The sequence below is a fragment of the Zeugodacus cucurbitae genome, chromosome 6 (assembly GCF_028554725.1).
Source record: "Zeugodacus cucurbitae isolate PBARC_wt_2022May chromosome 6, idZeuCucr1.2, whole genome shotgun sequence".
In the NCBI taxonomy this organism is placed as follows: Eukaryota; Metazoa; Arthropoda; class Insecta; order Diptera; family Tephritidae; genus Zeugodacus; species Zeugodacus cucurbitae.
This window is the reverse complement of record NC_071671.1, coordinates 10,795,478-10,813,084: the sequence shown is the minus strand read 5'-3', so window position 1 is coordinate 10,813,084 and position 17,607 is coordinate 10,795,478. Positions and strand designations below refer to the sequence as shown.

Sequence of the window (17,607 nt, the reverse complement as noted above, 5' to 3'; positions counted from 1 at the left end):
AAAATGGGCTCACGTGACTTTTTATTTTTCTTATTACCAATAAATTGTATAATTCTTGAAACTAGAAAACCTATCAAAAACCGATATTTGATAATTCATATCCATATTTAATAGACAAATGAAATTTATTTTTACGAATATTGTTTCCTAATCGTTTGATTTCAGTAGTTCATTGGTTGAAATTTCTGCCAAAATGTTTACATCAAAAGTTTTAGAGGATAAAAATAATAATAAGTTGTTGTTGTTGTAGCGTCTTAAAACATTCCACATTCCATTCCAAAAATTTAAATGCATATTGCCGAGTTGACAAGCTTTGGCAGTACAAAAATCCAGCAAGCGTTCTGATTACATAGACCCGATCTTTCGTGGGAACGTTAGGTTCAATAACTTGATATCTCAAACCGTTGGAAAGTTTCACACTATTTTTCAAGAAAATTAGCTGAATTCGGTTACCAAAACAAACTTAACCCTTAAATGCATGAGTTCAGCCGCAGAATAGAGATTTCCGATCACTTCATTAGGTCACTGTCAACTGAGTATAAACTTCTGAAAGTGTCGGTAATTTTTAAATAACCGTTATGACACCTACTGTAGTAAACCAAACAAGCGATAAAGATTAATTTGATCCAATGACGAAGTCTTAATTGCCTTAAGAGGTTACTATTTTCAATATTTTTTTTTCATGTAAAAAATTATTTATTTAATTCAAACTATTTTCATAGATACATATTTAAAGAATAATTTCTGAATTTAAATAAAAAAGTAAAACTCCTCTATTGCGACGTAATTTCTGGTGACCCCTCAGAAAAAAGGTGCGTCCGCGTTGTCAGCATAACTCCTGACGGGTTCATCCAAAATGAAAAACAAAAATAAGTATTTTAGGTTAGACCATGATCTCGTGAATGAAGGAAAGAAGAAGCCATTATTCGGATCGACTTAGGATTATATTCTTGAGATGTAGTAGAAATTAATAAATCAAGAAAAAAAAAATCGATTTTTTTGAATCCACGAAATCCATGTAACCCCTTAAGTCGCATGTACCATATATGATAAGCCATGCATTTAAGGGTTAAAGTATTCTCTCAATTTTATAACGAGTAAAATAATGCTCAGAGGCCGCTTTGAAAATTATCATGTGAGTCTTCTTAGACTAACTAGCCGATAACTTTTTATAATTTTGATAACGAAGGTATTAAAAAATAGTATACAACTGCTGGGAAACAGTTACATACGAGTTGTTTACTCAAATGAGTATCACTCAAAAAAATTTCAGTTAGTTTCTGAACTAAAACGTCATATATAGTAAAATAGTTTATTGTCTATCGACCTGCCTGTTGTTGCAACAAAACACACCAATACTCTAATCAAGTAATGCATAACTATTTCGCGCTTTTTGCATGGTTCATTGTTATGCAGTCACTGTCACCAGCTTGTTACTAATATGTCTACTCTTATTTATGTGCGCCATTACTTCGTATTGTTCTGCAGCGACTTTTTGTTGGCTAATTCTTCGAAACTTTTTACCACACTTTGCAACTTCACATGCATACATATATATATATATATATGTGCATAAGTGTGTGTATTTGAGTGCTTAGTGCATAACTTTTGTTTTGCTTTTGTTCTAGCGTTAGTTGCCACTTCTATTTAATGTATTCTTCCACATACCTTGGCGCGTCTTTACCAACTAGATTGCTATTGTTGCAAAGTGTATTGTTGTTGTTTTTGTGTTTTTGTTGTTAAAAGGGTATTATACGGGGTTTGTGTTTTTGTTTTAGTGTAGAACGCTCGGTACTTGTCGGAAATTGCACTCATAGGCGACGAAACGTGACTATTTAAACTAACTTTTGTTGAAGTGCATATGTGTGGGTGTGTGTGTGTGTGTATGTGAACATATGCATCTAGTGTTTGCTTGCATGCTTAGTAGCAGAACTCACACTTCTTTTGCATTTCTAGTATGCCATTCTTAAGTCTTCCAGCATGTCTGTGGTTACTTAGACGTACTAAGTAGCCAAGTGTCTAGGATTTATTGCATTTTTTTTTTTTTGGTTTGACAGCAAGGTTTGCTTTCTTACTTTGGAGTGTGTGATGTATATGTGTATGTAGTTTACTTGATAGTTGTACTAGGAAATCTCATAATAGAAGCATAGTGCTTAAAGCGACTATATGGAAATGGTATGGCTTCAATGGTATACAGAGAAAACTAAAGAAAAAATTTTTTAAATTTTTGAAATTTAAATAAAATCAGCAACAGTCCAGAGGCGGCTTACAATATTATATGAATTTTTATTTATTTTTTTTAATATTTTTTTATTTTTCTTATTTCAACAATTTTTCATTGTATTTATACACCTACATCTGTATTAAGCATTAATACAATTTGCTTTGTTTCTGTTGCTGCTTGCTATATATATTAATTTCACTGCCAATTGCAATAACGAGCGCTGAAAGTTGCCTGGTTGTTTGCAGTTTCTGCAGCGAAAAGTTTCGCATGGCAAACCTGTAAACCGGCTCGTTTTATACAACAGCATACCTTTTACTTACTATTGTTGTTGTTGTTTTAAGGCAGTTGCTGTCAGCCAGCTAGCTTGTTGCAGTGATTTGCTGTCTTTGCTGCGTTGGCTTTCAAGTTTTACTTTTTTTAGCTTGCGTTGTTGGAAGGAAATGCAACACTTCCCTCTCGTTTGCTAGCGGGTTACTTGACTGACGGTCTGTCGGCAAGTCGTTTACATAGATATTTTTATGACATTTGTCATTTTGACTTTTCAAATACTTGAGTATGCATTATTTGAATAAGTGGAATTCTACCTTTTGTTAACTAATTTTTGATTTTTACTCATGCAGCAGTTTTCGAGCTTTTCCTGCACCTTGTCTTGATATATTATAATCGGGTTTTGCCACCAAAATTTCCATGAAAAAATAGAAAAATTATAAAGAGTTTTTGGTTTAAATGTGAATTATACTTAGAAGAAATGCTTAAAAAGTTCTCTAATAAAAGATTTTTTTGCTTTCATTTCACCTTAGAAATTTTATAAATTCCACAGAATCAGAAAATAGTTGAACTTCCCTAACTCGAAACACCATAATCCACTAAAAAACTTCGAAGTAGAGAGACTTCGAGTTATGTAAGGAAATCTGTATGAAATTTTACTTATATTGCCAATTCAAGAGTTCGAGTTATGGAGAAGTTCGCGTTATAGAAGTTCGAGTTAGAGAAGTTATGGAAGGAAATTTGTGAAATTTTAGTTATAGTGTCAATTCAGGAGTTCGAGTTATGGAAGTTCAACTGTATTTTCAAAAAATAATTTAAAATATCTTTGAAATACAATATTTGCCCTCATTTAGCGTATTCATAGTCTCTTACTGTTCCTCATTCCGCCATTTTGTTTTTAACAGCCTTGCCTGTAAATGCACTACTTCAGATCACTCATACGCCGTGGAGCATGTAATGTTATGCTACATTGAATATTCACATGTTTTGTTGTCGCTATTGTAAATGATGAAAGAAACTGAAATACTTTCAAGCAACAGGCAAATCAATGGATTTTTTTTTGAATTAAATAGTAGTATATACAAATATTATATTTCTCCGTATTAAATAAATATTTGAACCTAAAATAGTTTTTATTTAACATTTAATATATTCATTTACTTCTTATAAAGCTTATTAACCATTTAGTATATTTTTAAAAAAATATTTTGAGCTTTAGAAAAAAATAATAATTTTTGGTATATAAATCCATATTAATGATCACTTTATAGTGAAAATAAACAAGAAAAACATCTCATAAATGAATTGAAATTAATTTCAGTAATATTTAATCATAGTAATAGCAATTTACATTTAAATTTTAATCTAAATTTTTTTTTCTAATGAAACCCAACCTGCCTTTTTAGGACGTTATTTTCCCTTTCTTTCGCTGCAAAGTATTTTTTTTTATTCAATTTTCATTTCCAGTGAATGAACACCATGCAGTGCTCATAAATATGAATCGCTAATCACTAATTATTCAGACGTTGTAAGTGTTAATACAATTATTCAATAGTTAATCAATCAAATGCTTGCAGTGGCACAAAAAGGTCAGCGCATTAGAATAAATATTAAAAAAAAAAATAGAAAAAAAGTAAATTTCACTTAAACGTGTGCGAATGATTAATTCCGAATTGCAAGCGAAATTGAATATTTATATTAGTTCTTGTGCTATTGTTAGAGATTGAATGAACTCTTACGCAATTTCAGTATTATTAAAAGCGAAATATATGCGAAATTGTCAGTGAAATGGAAAAATATATTTCCATAACTGCATTATGCAGTGCATTTTAAATATAGGGTGATTTTTTAAGAGCTTGATAACTTTTTAAAAAAAAAAACGCATAAAATTTGCAAAATCTCATCGGTTCTTTATTTGAAACGTTAGATTGGTTCATGACATTTACTTTTTGAAGATAATTTCATTTAAATGTTGACCGCGGCTGCGTCTTAGGTGGTCCATTCGGAAAGTCCAATTTTGGGCAACTTTTTCGAGCATTTCGGCCGGAATAGCCCGAATTTCTTCGGAAATGTTGTCTTCCAAAGCTGGAATAGTTGCTGGCTTATTTCTGTAGACTTTAGACTTGACGTAGCCCCACAAAAAATAGTCTAAAGGCGTTAAATCGCATGATCTTGGTGGCCAACTTACGGGTCCATTTCTTGAGATGAATTGTTCTCCGAAGTTTTCCCTCAAAATGGCCATAGAATCGCGAGCTGTGTGGCATGTAGCGCCATCTTGTTGAAACCACATGTCAACCAAGTTCAGTTCTTCCATTTTTGGCAACAAAAAGTTTGTTAGCATCGAACGATAGCGATCGCCATTCACCGTAACGTTGCGTCCAACAGCATCTTTGAAAAAATACGGTCCAATGATTCCACCAGCGTACAAACCACACCAAACAGTGCATTTTTCGGGATGCATGGGCAGTTCTTGAACGGCTTCTGGTTGCTCTTCACCCCAAATGCGGCAATTTTGCTTATTTACGTAGCCATTCAACCAGAAATGAGCCTCATCGCTGAACAAAATTTGTCGATAAAAAAGCGGATTTCACATTTCAAACCGAACACTGATTTTGGTAATAAAATTCAATGATTTGCAAGCGTTGCTCGTTAGTAAGTCTATTCATGATGAAATGTCAAAGCATACTGAGCATCTTTCTCTTTGACACCATGTCTGAAATCCCACGTGATCTGTCAAATACTAATGCATGAAAATCCTAACCTCAAAAAAATCACCCGTTAGTTTTATGGATTACCAATTTAAATTTTACAAAGGTAAATGAACAGCGTTGCTCATGTTTAAGGCATTACAGCCACGATGAATACATATGAACTAATAATACTAAAATGTATTATAATTGCATTGATATGTTGAAAATAAATATTGAAAATTACAAAATGTTAAAATCATTGCGTTAAAGTGGAAAACTCAGTTTTTCGAAGCATTAAAATTTGCTTAAAAATACTGCGAAGTTAATCTAGGTATATAAGATAAAGCTTAACTGCATATATTTTTAGGCTACGAGTATCTCAAATACTTATACTCTTGCCTCTTATACCTTCAAATAAATACCCAAATAAATTAATTCATAGAAAAGAATCTGTTTCATATTTGTAGTTATTATCCTTGAGTATTACATAAAATCAAGTTTAATTGAAATCGTAATCCAACACTGTCAGTTTTATGTAACTTTGCATGTCTACGTTGAAAATGGAAATTAACATGCGATTCTATTTATTGTCCTAAATCTGAATTAGATTTTGTGCGAATGTGGCATGCCACACATGTGATACGCCAGTGGCTCGCTTTGGCATATAAATAAATACAGTTAACCTTATACATATCCACATGTTTACATAAGCTTTGTTTGGGTATTTGATTTCTTCACGGGAAAATATAAGATTTATTGGGCTTCTAACCCAATTACCCATCCAGTCGAACACATAGGCATGCTGGTATATTCAGTGCAATATATTACTTGCATGGGGAGTAATCAAAGTTCGCTTGATTGAAAATATATTACATTGTTTGGTAGTTAAAAATATAGTTCATAGTTTATTTGACCTACATAGAAAATAGTGGACAAGTTTCTGAAATCAAGCATAATCACAAATTTTATAAGAAAAAAATTATTATATATAATTATAAGAATTATAAAAGTAAATTATTAATTAAATTAAAATATAAAAATATAAAATATATTTTTTTTTAATTAAGTTAAATTTTTTAAAATCATTCTCAGTTTTTTTTGTTCCTTCTTACTAGTAAGTTAAAAATCCAAAGGCCAACTAATACAACGGAAAACATCCTACACAAAAATTCTGTGTTGGTTTCATTGTGTCATTTCTCACTCTAGCACACACACATCCAATATCAGTAACGAGGCTTTATGACCATCCCGAAGCGTGAGTGTGAATAAAATTAATTAGCGACAACAAGAGCTTATAATAACTGTCTGCTGGCGTGAATTAGGCGAACTGGTCTATAGCAATTTGCGTGGTAACTAAGCAAAAACAAAGAGAAAATTAATGAAAATGCTATGAAAAAGAAGTTATTTCGGCCTTACTTAATATGCAATATCAATATCGCATTACTTATGAGGCGTTAAGAATAATAGCGTGCATTTATTTTGGGCAGACTGTCTGCGACTAGCGTGAGAGAGGTAGTGACATATTTTAGGTCTGTTATATTTTTGCACAAGGATGCATATTATATATATATACTAACGTAAATTTCTATATCTTTTGAACTGAGTCTTCAGAGACAACACAGTTTCAGTAATTCAGTTGACATCTTTCATTATTACTAACAAAAAAATATTAAAATCACTCCAAATCCGTCAATATGTGCAAAAATAAATAATAAATAAAATCAACTTATTGACTTTCATGCATTTTTAAGAAAAAACAAAAACAATTTTATTAAACAATTTGTAATAAAATAGCTACTAATTTTATTTGTCATTTAATTTGCTTTATTTTTATCATGGCAGAAACAGATTTTTGGTCTATAAACCTTATTTATGAGCATAAAAATGTAATAGCGAACTGTTTTATTGCTGCTTACTACTTATAATATCCATGTTTCCTTTTTAAAATGTACCCTTGTGGAATATGCAAGCATGTGTACACGGTGCGTATGATTAACTTTTTTCCTGATTTTACATGGCAATTCAAATACATCATGGGAAATAGATAATTAGTTTGCACTTTTTGACTATTTATCATCCTAAAATGTAAAGAATAATGTAATAAATATATGGAATTATATTTTTGAAATTATATTGGTACTTTAATATAAATATTTAAAATTCTAAAAATTATATAAATTATAAACACTTCTTTATATTCGATATTTTTATAATTGAAAACTCCTCGTTTTGTTAACATACGAGTACTTCTATTACTTTTGAAGATTTCTCAATCACTGTAGTATGGCATGAACGACAGTGAACAGCTGTAGCCAGCGTTGTGCAGCAGACACGCCGCTACGCGAGTAGCATACTAATTTGAAAATGTGCGCATATCAAAAATCCAAATGTTAGCAATTCACTCATACTCTCTTTAGAGGCATACATATTGAATATCACCTTTAGCTCTAGTTATGTGTATAGGCGCTGAGAATTATCTAGCAAGCGAATGCGTATGCGCATGCGTTTGTGGCTTGGATAGTTTGCTCTGTTATATTTATAGATCTTATATATTTTATGATGGTTATATCAAAGAAGTGCATTAAATCGTTTATTTACATAATTTGATTGCATACATTTTTAGTTGCCATGAAATATATGCATTGTTATGTAATACAGCTGTGTGCTTTCATTAGGCAAATTTTTTATTCAAATTTATTGAACAACAATATATTTTACAATGGATCAAGTTGATAAATTTTGTTAAAAAAAATAAAAAATAATAATTAATATCAATTAATATACTGGACATATTTGTGCAACGTATGATTATAGAATAAGATAATACTCACAACTGTTATATAAATCCATACATATATTAACTCCAAAAAAAAAACTAGAGAAATTTATTATCGGCGCTACTAAGTGGTTTATACATTTATATATCAGAAAACCATTAAAAATGTGAATTCTTAAAAATATTAATATATAATTAGTAAAAACATATTTATATTATATTTTAGTAACATTAATAATAAAAATAAATAATGCAAAAATGAGGTAAATAAATTTAAAAAAATTGAATAAAATCACAATTTCGATAGAAAAAATTTAAATTATTAAACATAAATAATAAATATAAAACAAAATTATTTTAATTATATTGTTTGTAAGTAAAATTTTTTAATATTGAAAAATTCAAAATTCTAAAATTATTTTAATATTTTTTAAGACAAATTTTTAATTTTCAAAAATTTTGAATTCTAAAATTCGATATATATAAAATTTAATACAAAAACATTATTTCAATTATTTTTAAGTCAAATTTTTAATTTTCAAAAATTCAAAATTCTAAAATTTAATTTAAAAAAAATATTTTAATTTAATTATTATTAAATTATTTTATTTTTTTAAGTAAAATTTTTAATTTTCAAAAATTTTGAATTCTAAAATTCAATATAAAAAAAAAATATTTTTATTCTATTTTCAAAATCAAAATTTAAATTTTCAAAAATTTCTGCTAGCTCAAATTAAAAAAAATCACTATCTAATTGCGCTCACACTCTGCCTTCTCTAACATATGTATATGCACAATCACTGTTAGTTTGCAGCGCTACATTCAGCTGTTATTAACATACATATGTTATTTTGTAGCTCGCTTCGCTACATTTGATAACAAAATTAAAATTTGGTACGATCGTTTTCTAAGGTTTACCGGTCTTGTGCGCAACCGCTCATGCATAATTTATTGTTGTACACCAGCATTTGCATATGTACGTAAAACCATGTTTATATGTATATATGTATGTTTGTATGTTTGTATATATGTGCGTTTGTGCTTTATTAAATGCATTGAAAGCCACTTAATAGGCAACCCAGCAATATATTAACATTCTAAACCAGTCGAAAAATATATTTTGACAGCGACAATACAATTTTTTCGTTGCCTTAATGTTTCTATTAAACGGACGAGAACGTCAGCGCGACACACAGACACACACACATAAATAAATATGTATGTAATATGTATATATGCACATATGTTAGTGTTATAAACAATATATTTTTTAAAAGCCAACGAACGACTCGTCGGCAATCATACGGTCATTTAGTCATTCTGTCTGTCTGACTGTGTGTTTTGTGTTCGCACCGTACGTCGATTACTCATACGCCTTGGCTGTCGATGATTTTTTTTTGTTTTTGGCTTAAATTATGGCCAACAGTCAGGTCGCGCTCAATTCGTGAGACCTTCATTTAGTCATTGCTAACCATACACACACACTCAAGCGTGTTTGTATTGAAGAGAGCGAAATCTCGCACATTTCGTGTATTTTGACATACGTACATACATATATGTATGTATATGAGTATACTCATGTATTTTGTGTCTTATTATTTCTTCATATTTTACTTGCATATATATATTTCATTTGATGTCGCTCTGCTCTGCTCTGCTTTGTCATTCATCTTCACCGGCTCAGTTCAGTGCCGCTGGTTCGCTGATCCGTTGATCCGCTGACCGCGTCGTGTCGTTTTTGCATTTTTGTTTTGAAATAAACGCCAGCCATTTTTATTCGGCGGTATTCCATTGTTGGTGCGCATACGCCAAGGTGTTAAAAGTTTTGCGTCGCTAATAAAGAAATTTTCGTCGTATGTTTTGACTACACCGAAATATTAGAAAGTCCGTACTTCTTTTCTCGAAACCAAGTGCATACATGCAAACGCACAGTAGTCTCGGAATTGTTCGTCATTGCGCGTGTTTAAATGAATTCTCGTATTAATGTGTAATTGTTGTACCAAATATGCTCGAAGGTAAATTTGCTGCGCTGTGTTGTTGCTATTGTTGTTGTGTCAAATAGTGTCTGCTGTTTGTTAGTAACCTGTTTATGAAATTCATATTTTTTTTTATTTTTTTTTTGTTGTATGTGTGTTGTGTTTTTGTATATGAATTCATATTTTAGTTGGCCTGTGTTGTGTGTTCGTCGCTTTTATGGACACGTGCGTCAGTTTAATGTATTGACACATTCACCTGTTGAGTGAAGCTCAAAAATAGTTGCTCGCTGTTAGAAAACCAAAAGTTGTGTGTTGTCAAAAGTAATTCGGATTGAAAGTATAATATTTACATTAAGTGGATTTGACTTGCAAAAAATAGAATTTAATTGTGTTGTGCTGTGTTTTGATGCTAATTTTAAGTACGTATGACATCACTTGTAGTCGAAATTGAAAGAACTGAAACGCTATAATGTAATTTGTTGTGAAATGATATAGCAAAATTCTATAAATGTATATTTACCTACGACATACATATGGAAATCAGTGGAATTTGACAGTGGTTTGTTATTTAATGATATCACGTGATGCCATGTTTGTTTGTAAACTCAAATTAAATAAAGTTTAAGGTGTAGCGTTAATTAAAACGCCATTAAAGAGTTTTCAAGTAAAGTAATTTGTGAAATTTTAATATAAAAATTTTCAAATGATTATTAATAGTGATGTGATGTCATCATGTGATATTTTAGATATCGCATGCAAAATGCAGCGTTGTTTTCTTACATGATTTATATTATATCAAGTGTAAAAAATAATTCTTTTACCGCTGAAAGTCTTCGCATTTCATTTTCAAAGTATAAAACATGCATTTCGATTTACATCATATGATGAAATCAAAGCATATGATTTATCATCGTTAGTAACTGAAACCTTACATTTGTGTTGATAGCGCCAAAACCGGGTTTAGACAACAAATTGAATTTATTTTTAGCACTTTAAAAATGAAAATGGATCACAAAAACCCGCCCGGATCCAATACCATCGATGATGTGATTTTGATATTTTATAAATTTGAATCCTCGTACCCTCAACTGCTCTCAAACCTTGCACCAACACAGAATTTCACACACCCAAAACTCTTCAACAATTCCATACTAACTAATCATTTTCTTCTCCACTTTTTCTAGGCCGCGATGATCTCTCACCGTCGAGCAGTCTCAACGGCTATTCGGCCAATGAAAGTTGTGATGTCAAAAAGATCAAAAAGGGTCCAGCGCCGCGTCTGCAGGAGGAACTGTGTCTGGTGTGCGGCGATCGTGCATCCGGCTATCATTACAATGCGCTCACCTGTGAAGGTTGTAAGGGTTTCTTTCGGCGCAGCGTCACGAAGAACGCTGTGTATTGTTGTAAATTCGGGCGCTCCTGTGAAATGGACATGTATATGCGACGGAAATGTCAAGAGTGTCGCATGAAGAAATGCCTGGCGGTCGGTATGCGACCGGAGTGCGTGGTGCCGGAGAATCAATGCGCTATGAAGCGACGCGAGAAGAAGGCGCAAAAGGAGAAAGAGAAACAAACTACTACTGGCAATTCACCGATCATATGTAAAAGTGAATCCATTAAGAATGAAATACTCGAACTGATGAACTGTGAACCGCCGTCGCATCCAACATGTCCGGTAAGTGGAAATTGCAATTGCAATAGCGAGGCTAAAAGTTAATGGAACACTATTGTATTTTATTTACAGTTGCTACCTGATGATATTGTGGCCAAGTGCAAGGCGAGCAACATTCCGCCGCTCACGCGTAACCAGTTGGCGGTCATATACAAATTGATCTGGTATCAGGATGGTTATGAACAGCCATCGGAGGAAGATCTCAAGCGTATTATGGTAAGTCAACAATAGTAGAGACCAATAAACATCCGATTAGGAATAAAACATGAAAGCAATCGTTACATAACCTCTAACTGATCTTCGTATTAGCACTAAACATTTTTACTCAAAAATATTTCTTTAACTAATTTATTTATTAATTACTCCCTATCACAGAGCACCCCCGACGAAAACGAAAGCCCGAATGATATCAGCTTTCGGCATATAACCGAAATCACCATTTTGACAGTACAACTTATTGTGGAGTTTGCAAAAGGTTTACCGGCATTTACGAAAATTCCACAAGAGGATCAAATCACGTTGCTGAAGGTAAGCACACACATAGACAATATAAATTCTAGTAGGTCTGCTAATCTAAACTCATTCTCTATCGCAAATTGCAGGCCTGCTCATCTGAGGTGATGATGTTGCGTATGGCCCGCCGCTACGATCACAATTCGGATTCCATATTCTTCGCCAACAATCGTTCATATACGCGTGATGCGTACAAAATGGCCGGTGTGGCCGATAATATTGAGGATCTATTGCATTTCTGTCGGCAGATGTACTCGATGAAGGTCGACAATGTCGAATACGCGCTCCTCACTGCCATTGTGATCTTCTCCGATCGGCCGGGACTCGAAAAAGCCGAACTAGTCGAAGCGATACAAAGTTACTACATCAATACGCTGCGCGTTTATATAATAAATCGACATTGCGGCGATACGAAGAGTCTGGTGTTCTTCGCAAAATTACTCTCCATATTGACTGAGCTGCGCACGTTAGGCAATCAGAATGCCGAAATGTGTTTCTCATTGAAATTGAAGAATCGTAAACTGCCGAAATTCCTCGAAGAAATCTGGGATGTGCATGCGGTGCCACCATCCGTGCAATCCCATATACAGGCGACGCAAGCCGAACGCGACAGTCTGGAGGCCAATTCGACAGTTGTCGCCACCACATCCACATCAGCAGCAGCAAGTTCGTCCTCCGGCTCACCCACGGACATGGTCGGCGGTGGTTTTGCGAATCACTCGCCCAGCTCCACATCGGTCTCATCGAGCGCCATCGGCATGAACGGTGGTCTGTCTGCGGCGACGACGGCGGGTACGTCCAGCATATACGGCATGCCACTCAAACAGGAGTACATAATGGGACCGGGCAGTGGCATCGGCATCGGCGGCAATCTGACGCTGAAGTCAGAGCATTTAATCGGCATGCAGTTATCCGGTGATCACCACATGATGGGCATACAACTGAAGCAGGAGCACATGATGGGTGGCGTCGATCACACGGCATAGCACCACGCGCACGTGCAGCAACAGTCGCTGCTGCTCAGCGGTGGTAGCGGCGGTGGTGGTGTTGATGGCCGCGTGTTGCACGACAACGATGTCCAGATGGATGACAGCATGGATGGCGGCGATGTCGTTGTGGTGGATGCGAGCAGTGGAGTTGGTGTTAGTGCTATGCAAGGGCTCGAATGAGCTGTGTGGCAGCGCAGCTAGTGAGGCAGCGCAGTTGCTTGTGGTGCGCCTGTAGTGCACATGTAGCGCCCGTTTTTATTTGGTTTAATATTAAGCTTTCGTTTGTTGTTAAGCGGTGGGGTGCGGGCGCTACCCAGCTGCTGGCGTTACGCAATGCAATGCATTGCGATTGATGTGTGTATGGCAGCTAGACATGCAAACGGGAAAATTAGTGAAATAGAATGTGCGCGCGGGGTTAACGGCACACTTGTATGTATGTATATGGGGGGCGTGTACTCTAAATTTTGTTGATTTACTGTGCGCGCCAAAAACAAAAACTGCAGTTATTTAGTGATTAAGTGAGCGCGCGCAAGCGTTGCGGCATGCACCATACGGTGGTGGCAAAAACACAAAAAACAAAAAAGAAAAATTATAAAAAACACACACACACAGATAGTTACATGAGAGTAACGAGGCATACTTGTAAATTATTATCAATGCTACTGTACTGTCGTCCGTTTGTATTTATATATATATTTAAACAATGGAAAAGTTGTTGCACGCAGTTGACGTGTTTCGCGCTTGTTTGTTGCGAAGCAAAGTTGTGAAAGCAAAGTCGAGAGTATGAAAACATATAAATAGAATTATTGTAAAAAAACGGAGCAAAATTACTATTCGCTTAGTATGTAATTATTAAATAATTAAACAAAAATTTAAATTTTAATTAAATTATAACGTAGCATACATTTAGGTGTAGCAGCGTCTTTACAACTAAGCGGACATTTCAAATGCATGAACATATATTAGGTCTGTTGATAAGACAGTCTTTTTTGTAGTTAAGCTAAACACACACACAACAATAAACAATATATATACACACACAGATAGTATATATACCGACACCTAGACAGGCTAAACTGAAAACAACACGCAAAAGGTGAACTGAAAACAAAGCAAGCAACAGCTAACCTCTTCAAGTGCGTTGTTTGCAGTTTATAGCTTGGAATTTGTAAAAAAATATTTAAATTTTTTCAATTATTTAACTATTATACAATTAATTATTAGCGCTTACACTTACGTTTATTGACTTTACATATATACAAACAAACATGAAAATAAAATGCTTTTAAATATTATTTTTTAAATATTTTTGGATTTTTTGTTAAAAATAATGTGTTACTAAAAATAAAATAAAATTGTTAAAAACTATAGACGACAACTTAGAGCACACAAACTGAACAAAATTTGAAATAGAAAAGAAATTTCGAAACTTTCGAAACAAATTTTGCGCAAATTATGTGAAATTTTGAAATGATATTTAAATATATGCAGCATGAAACGTACTTTGCTATTCACTATATTATGGAAAAAATTTTGAAATTGTTTGCAGAAAAATAATTTATAAAATATTTTGAAAAATAAATATATAAAATAAAATAAAAAAATAAAATAAAATAAAAAAATAAAATAAAATGAAACAAAATAAAATAAAATAAAATAAAATAAAATAAAATAAAATAAAATAAAATAAAATAAAATAAAACAAAATAAAATAAAATAAAATAAAATAAAATAAAATAAAATAAAATAAAATAAAATAAAATAAAATAAAATAAAATAAAATAAAATAAAATAAAATAAAATAAAATAAAATAAAATAAAATAAAATAAAATAAAATAAAATAAAATAAAATAAAATAAAATAAAATAAAATAAAATAAAATAAAATAAAATAAAATAAAATAAAATAAAATAAAATAAAATAAAATAAAATAAAATAAAATAAAATAAAATAAAATAAAATAAAATAAAATAAAATAAATAACTAGTTTGCAGAAAAAAATGTTGTATAACTAATAAAATAATAGTTTTTACTAAATTTTAACTAATTTGGACCATATGTTAACTGAAGTTCGTAATAATAATAATAATAATATAATAACTTTTATAAATGATTTGTTATATTTATATAACCTTATTTTTTCCAAAAATAATTTTAATATTACTGCATCAACTCAACAACAAACAACAAAAATTATGCTTTCATTAAGTTATAAATAAAGAGCATTTGCAAATTTATAAAATATTTAATAGCAAAGTCATTTTATGTGACATTTAATAATACATTTCTGTACACAGAATGTTTGTTTAGAAAAATAGGCATTTCCGCTGTTTTTAATTATTAAATGAAGAAATAAATACACAAAACACACATACACATAAAACGACAAGTTGGACTGATTTTTATATTAAAAATATAATATTTAAAATAACTTTAAATGCATATGTGAAGTAAAAACTTATATTAGAAAAACAAAAACGAAAGTGAATATCACACTAATATTAGCGCAGCAAATACTAAACTTTAATAAAAATAAAAATAATGAAAATTAAAAATTAAGTTAATTAAAATAATACGTATACAAAACAAAAAAACGTTAAAAAATAAATTCAAACCACGAAATAGTGAAAGTAGTAGTGTAAACACGTCATAATTCCCTCCTAATTTTTAATTTTCAAAAACTTTTTGCATAAATCACATAAACGCAACATACATACATTTTCATAGCTAAGCGCATTTTAGCAGCGACATATAAAACCATTGAAAACTCACTTTTGGCGGCATTTTTATTTAGTACTCTATTCTCATATGTATGTATTTGTATAAAGCATAATTTTTTTCCCTTTTGAAAAAAATTAAAAAAATGTGTGCATTATAAAATTTTTTTATTTCATGTTTTGCTTTTTATATTGAAATTTAAAATACATATTTGAAACGTGAAAAAAACACATTTAGGCATTTAAACAAAAATGGAATTGAAGAAACCATTGCGAAAAATAGTTGAAAATTATTTCAAATGCATGCTTTGAATATTTTTTTTTACAAAATAAATAGATTTAATAACGAAAAAGTGGTTGTAGTTGCTTATACTCAACATGATTTTGTTTGTTTGCTATTACAAAAAAAAAAATAATATTTGTTGCTTTGAAAAAAAATATTTGAAATTTGAACTGAAAAATAATAAAAAATATTTTTATATTTTTTTTTTGGTTTTTATAAAAAATATTTTTTTTATATTTTTTTATTATTTTTTTTATAAAAAATATTTTTTTATTATTTTTTTTTATTATTTTTTTTTTTTATAAAAAGTGTTTTTATTATTTTTTTTATAAAAAGTATTCTTTTATTAATTTTTTTAATAAACTTTTTTTTTAATATATTTTTTCAATTTTGGTTTTTATAAAAAATATTTTTTTATTATTTTTTTTTTTTATAAAAATTAATTATAATAAACTTTTTTTTTAATATATTTTTTCAATTTTGGTTTTTATAAAAAATATTTTTTTATTATTTTTTTTATTAAAAATATTTTTTTAAAAACCTTTTTTTTTAAATATATTTTTTCAATTTCAATAAATTTTTATTTCCAATTGTACCATATTTATACATATATGCAATTTATAAAATCTTTAAAAACTGTGAAAACTAACAGTAAACTGTTTCTTTCAAACAAAAACTAAATTCTAAACAATCCATTCCTGCAATCACTTTTTCGCTAAAAAAAAGACTTTGATTATTCTCTTAGTTTAATATTTTTTGGACAAGTATAATACTAAAAAAACAGCAAATTTTGTACAAACTTTTTTTGTACACATCAAATTTACTCGTTTTGCTAACAACTGCACACTGCAAAAATATACAGATATACATACATACATACAAATATACATATTTTATATATATATATACTCCATTTAGCTTTGGGCTGACAAAATTTATTTCTCATTTCGAATCGGAAGCAAAATATCAAAATTTTTATACGAAATTATATGTAGAATGTATGTACGTAACTAAATTAAACTTTTTATAGTTTTATTTATTATTCTCTTTTATATACTTGTATTTATGCACACTTTGCTTTAACTTAACCAAAAAGAGGAATTTTTGACAAAATTTTGGCAATATTGCAATGTTTTATTTTTTTTTTTTAATTAATAAAATTTAGTTCAAAGAAAGATGGCCTTATTTTTTATAGCTTAAAAAGCGTGCAAACGTTAACTAAATTTAAATTTTTTAAATAAATTTTTTAACTTCATACTGAAAAGTTGTTTGGATTTTTTTTTTGTGCTTTAGTTAAAAGCAAAATTTTCTTAAATAAGTTTTAAATATTATTTTAGGTTAACTTAACTGGGAAGCAAATGTATGATTTTATGAATAAATTAATGAAAAATTGTGCAATTTTGTATAAATAAATTTAAATATTTAGTTTTTATTAACAACAACAAAAGAAATTAGCATAAAATTGTGGTAAAAGTGAATATATTAACTTTAATTTTAAT

General features: G+C 30.5%; 1 protein-coding gene across 5 annotated transcripts in view; it reads left to right on the top strand.

Annotated features, from left to right (window-relative positions):
• LOC105210926 (ecdysone receptor) overlaps window positions 1–13,907 on the top strand; it is a 326,137-nt gene extending 312,230 nt beyond the window's left edge. For all 5 annotated transcript variants that reach the window (XM_054234171.1, XM_054234169.1, XM_054234168.1 and 2 more), the window contains 4 exons: window positions 11,118–11,608; window positions 11,678–11,821; window positions 11,981–12,133; window positions 12,208–13,907. In XM_054234171.1, coding sequence (XP_054090146.1) covers window positions 11,118–11,608; window positions 11,678–11,821; window positions 11,981–12,133; window positions 12,208–13,104 — 1,685 coding nt within the window. In that variant the 3' untranslated portion in view covers window positions 13,105–13,907. The remainder of the gene's footprint in view (window positions 1–11,117; window positions 11,609–11,677; window positions 11,822–11,980; window positions 12,134–12,207) is intronic.
• The last annotated feature ends 3,700 nt before the right edge of the window (window positions 13,908–17,607 follow it).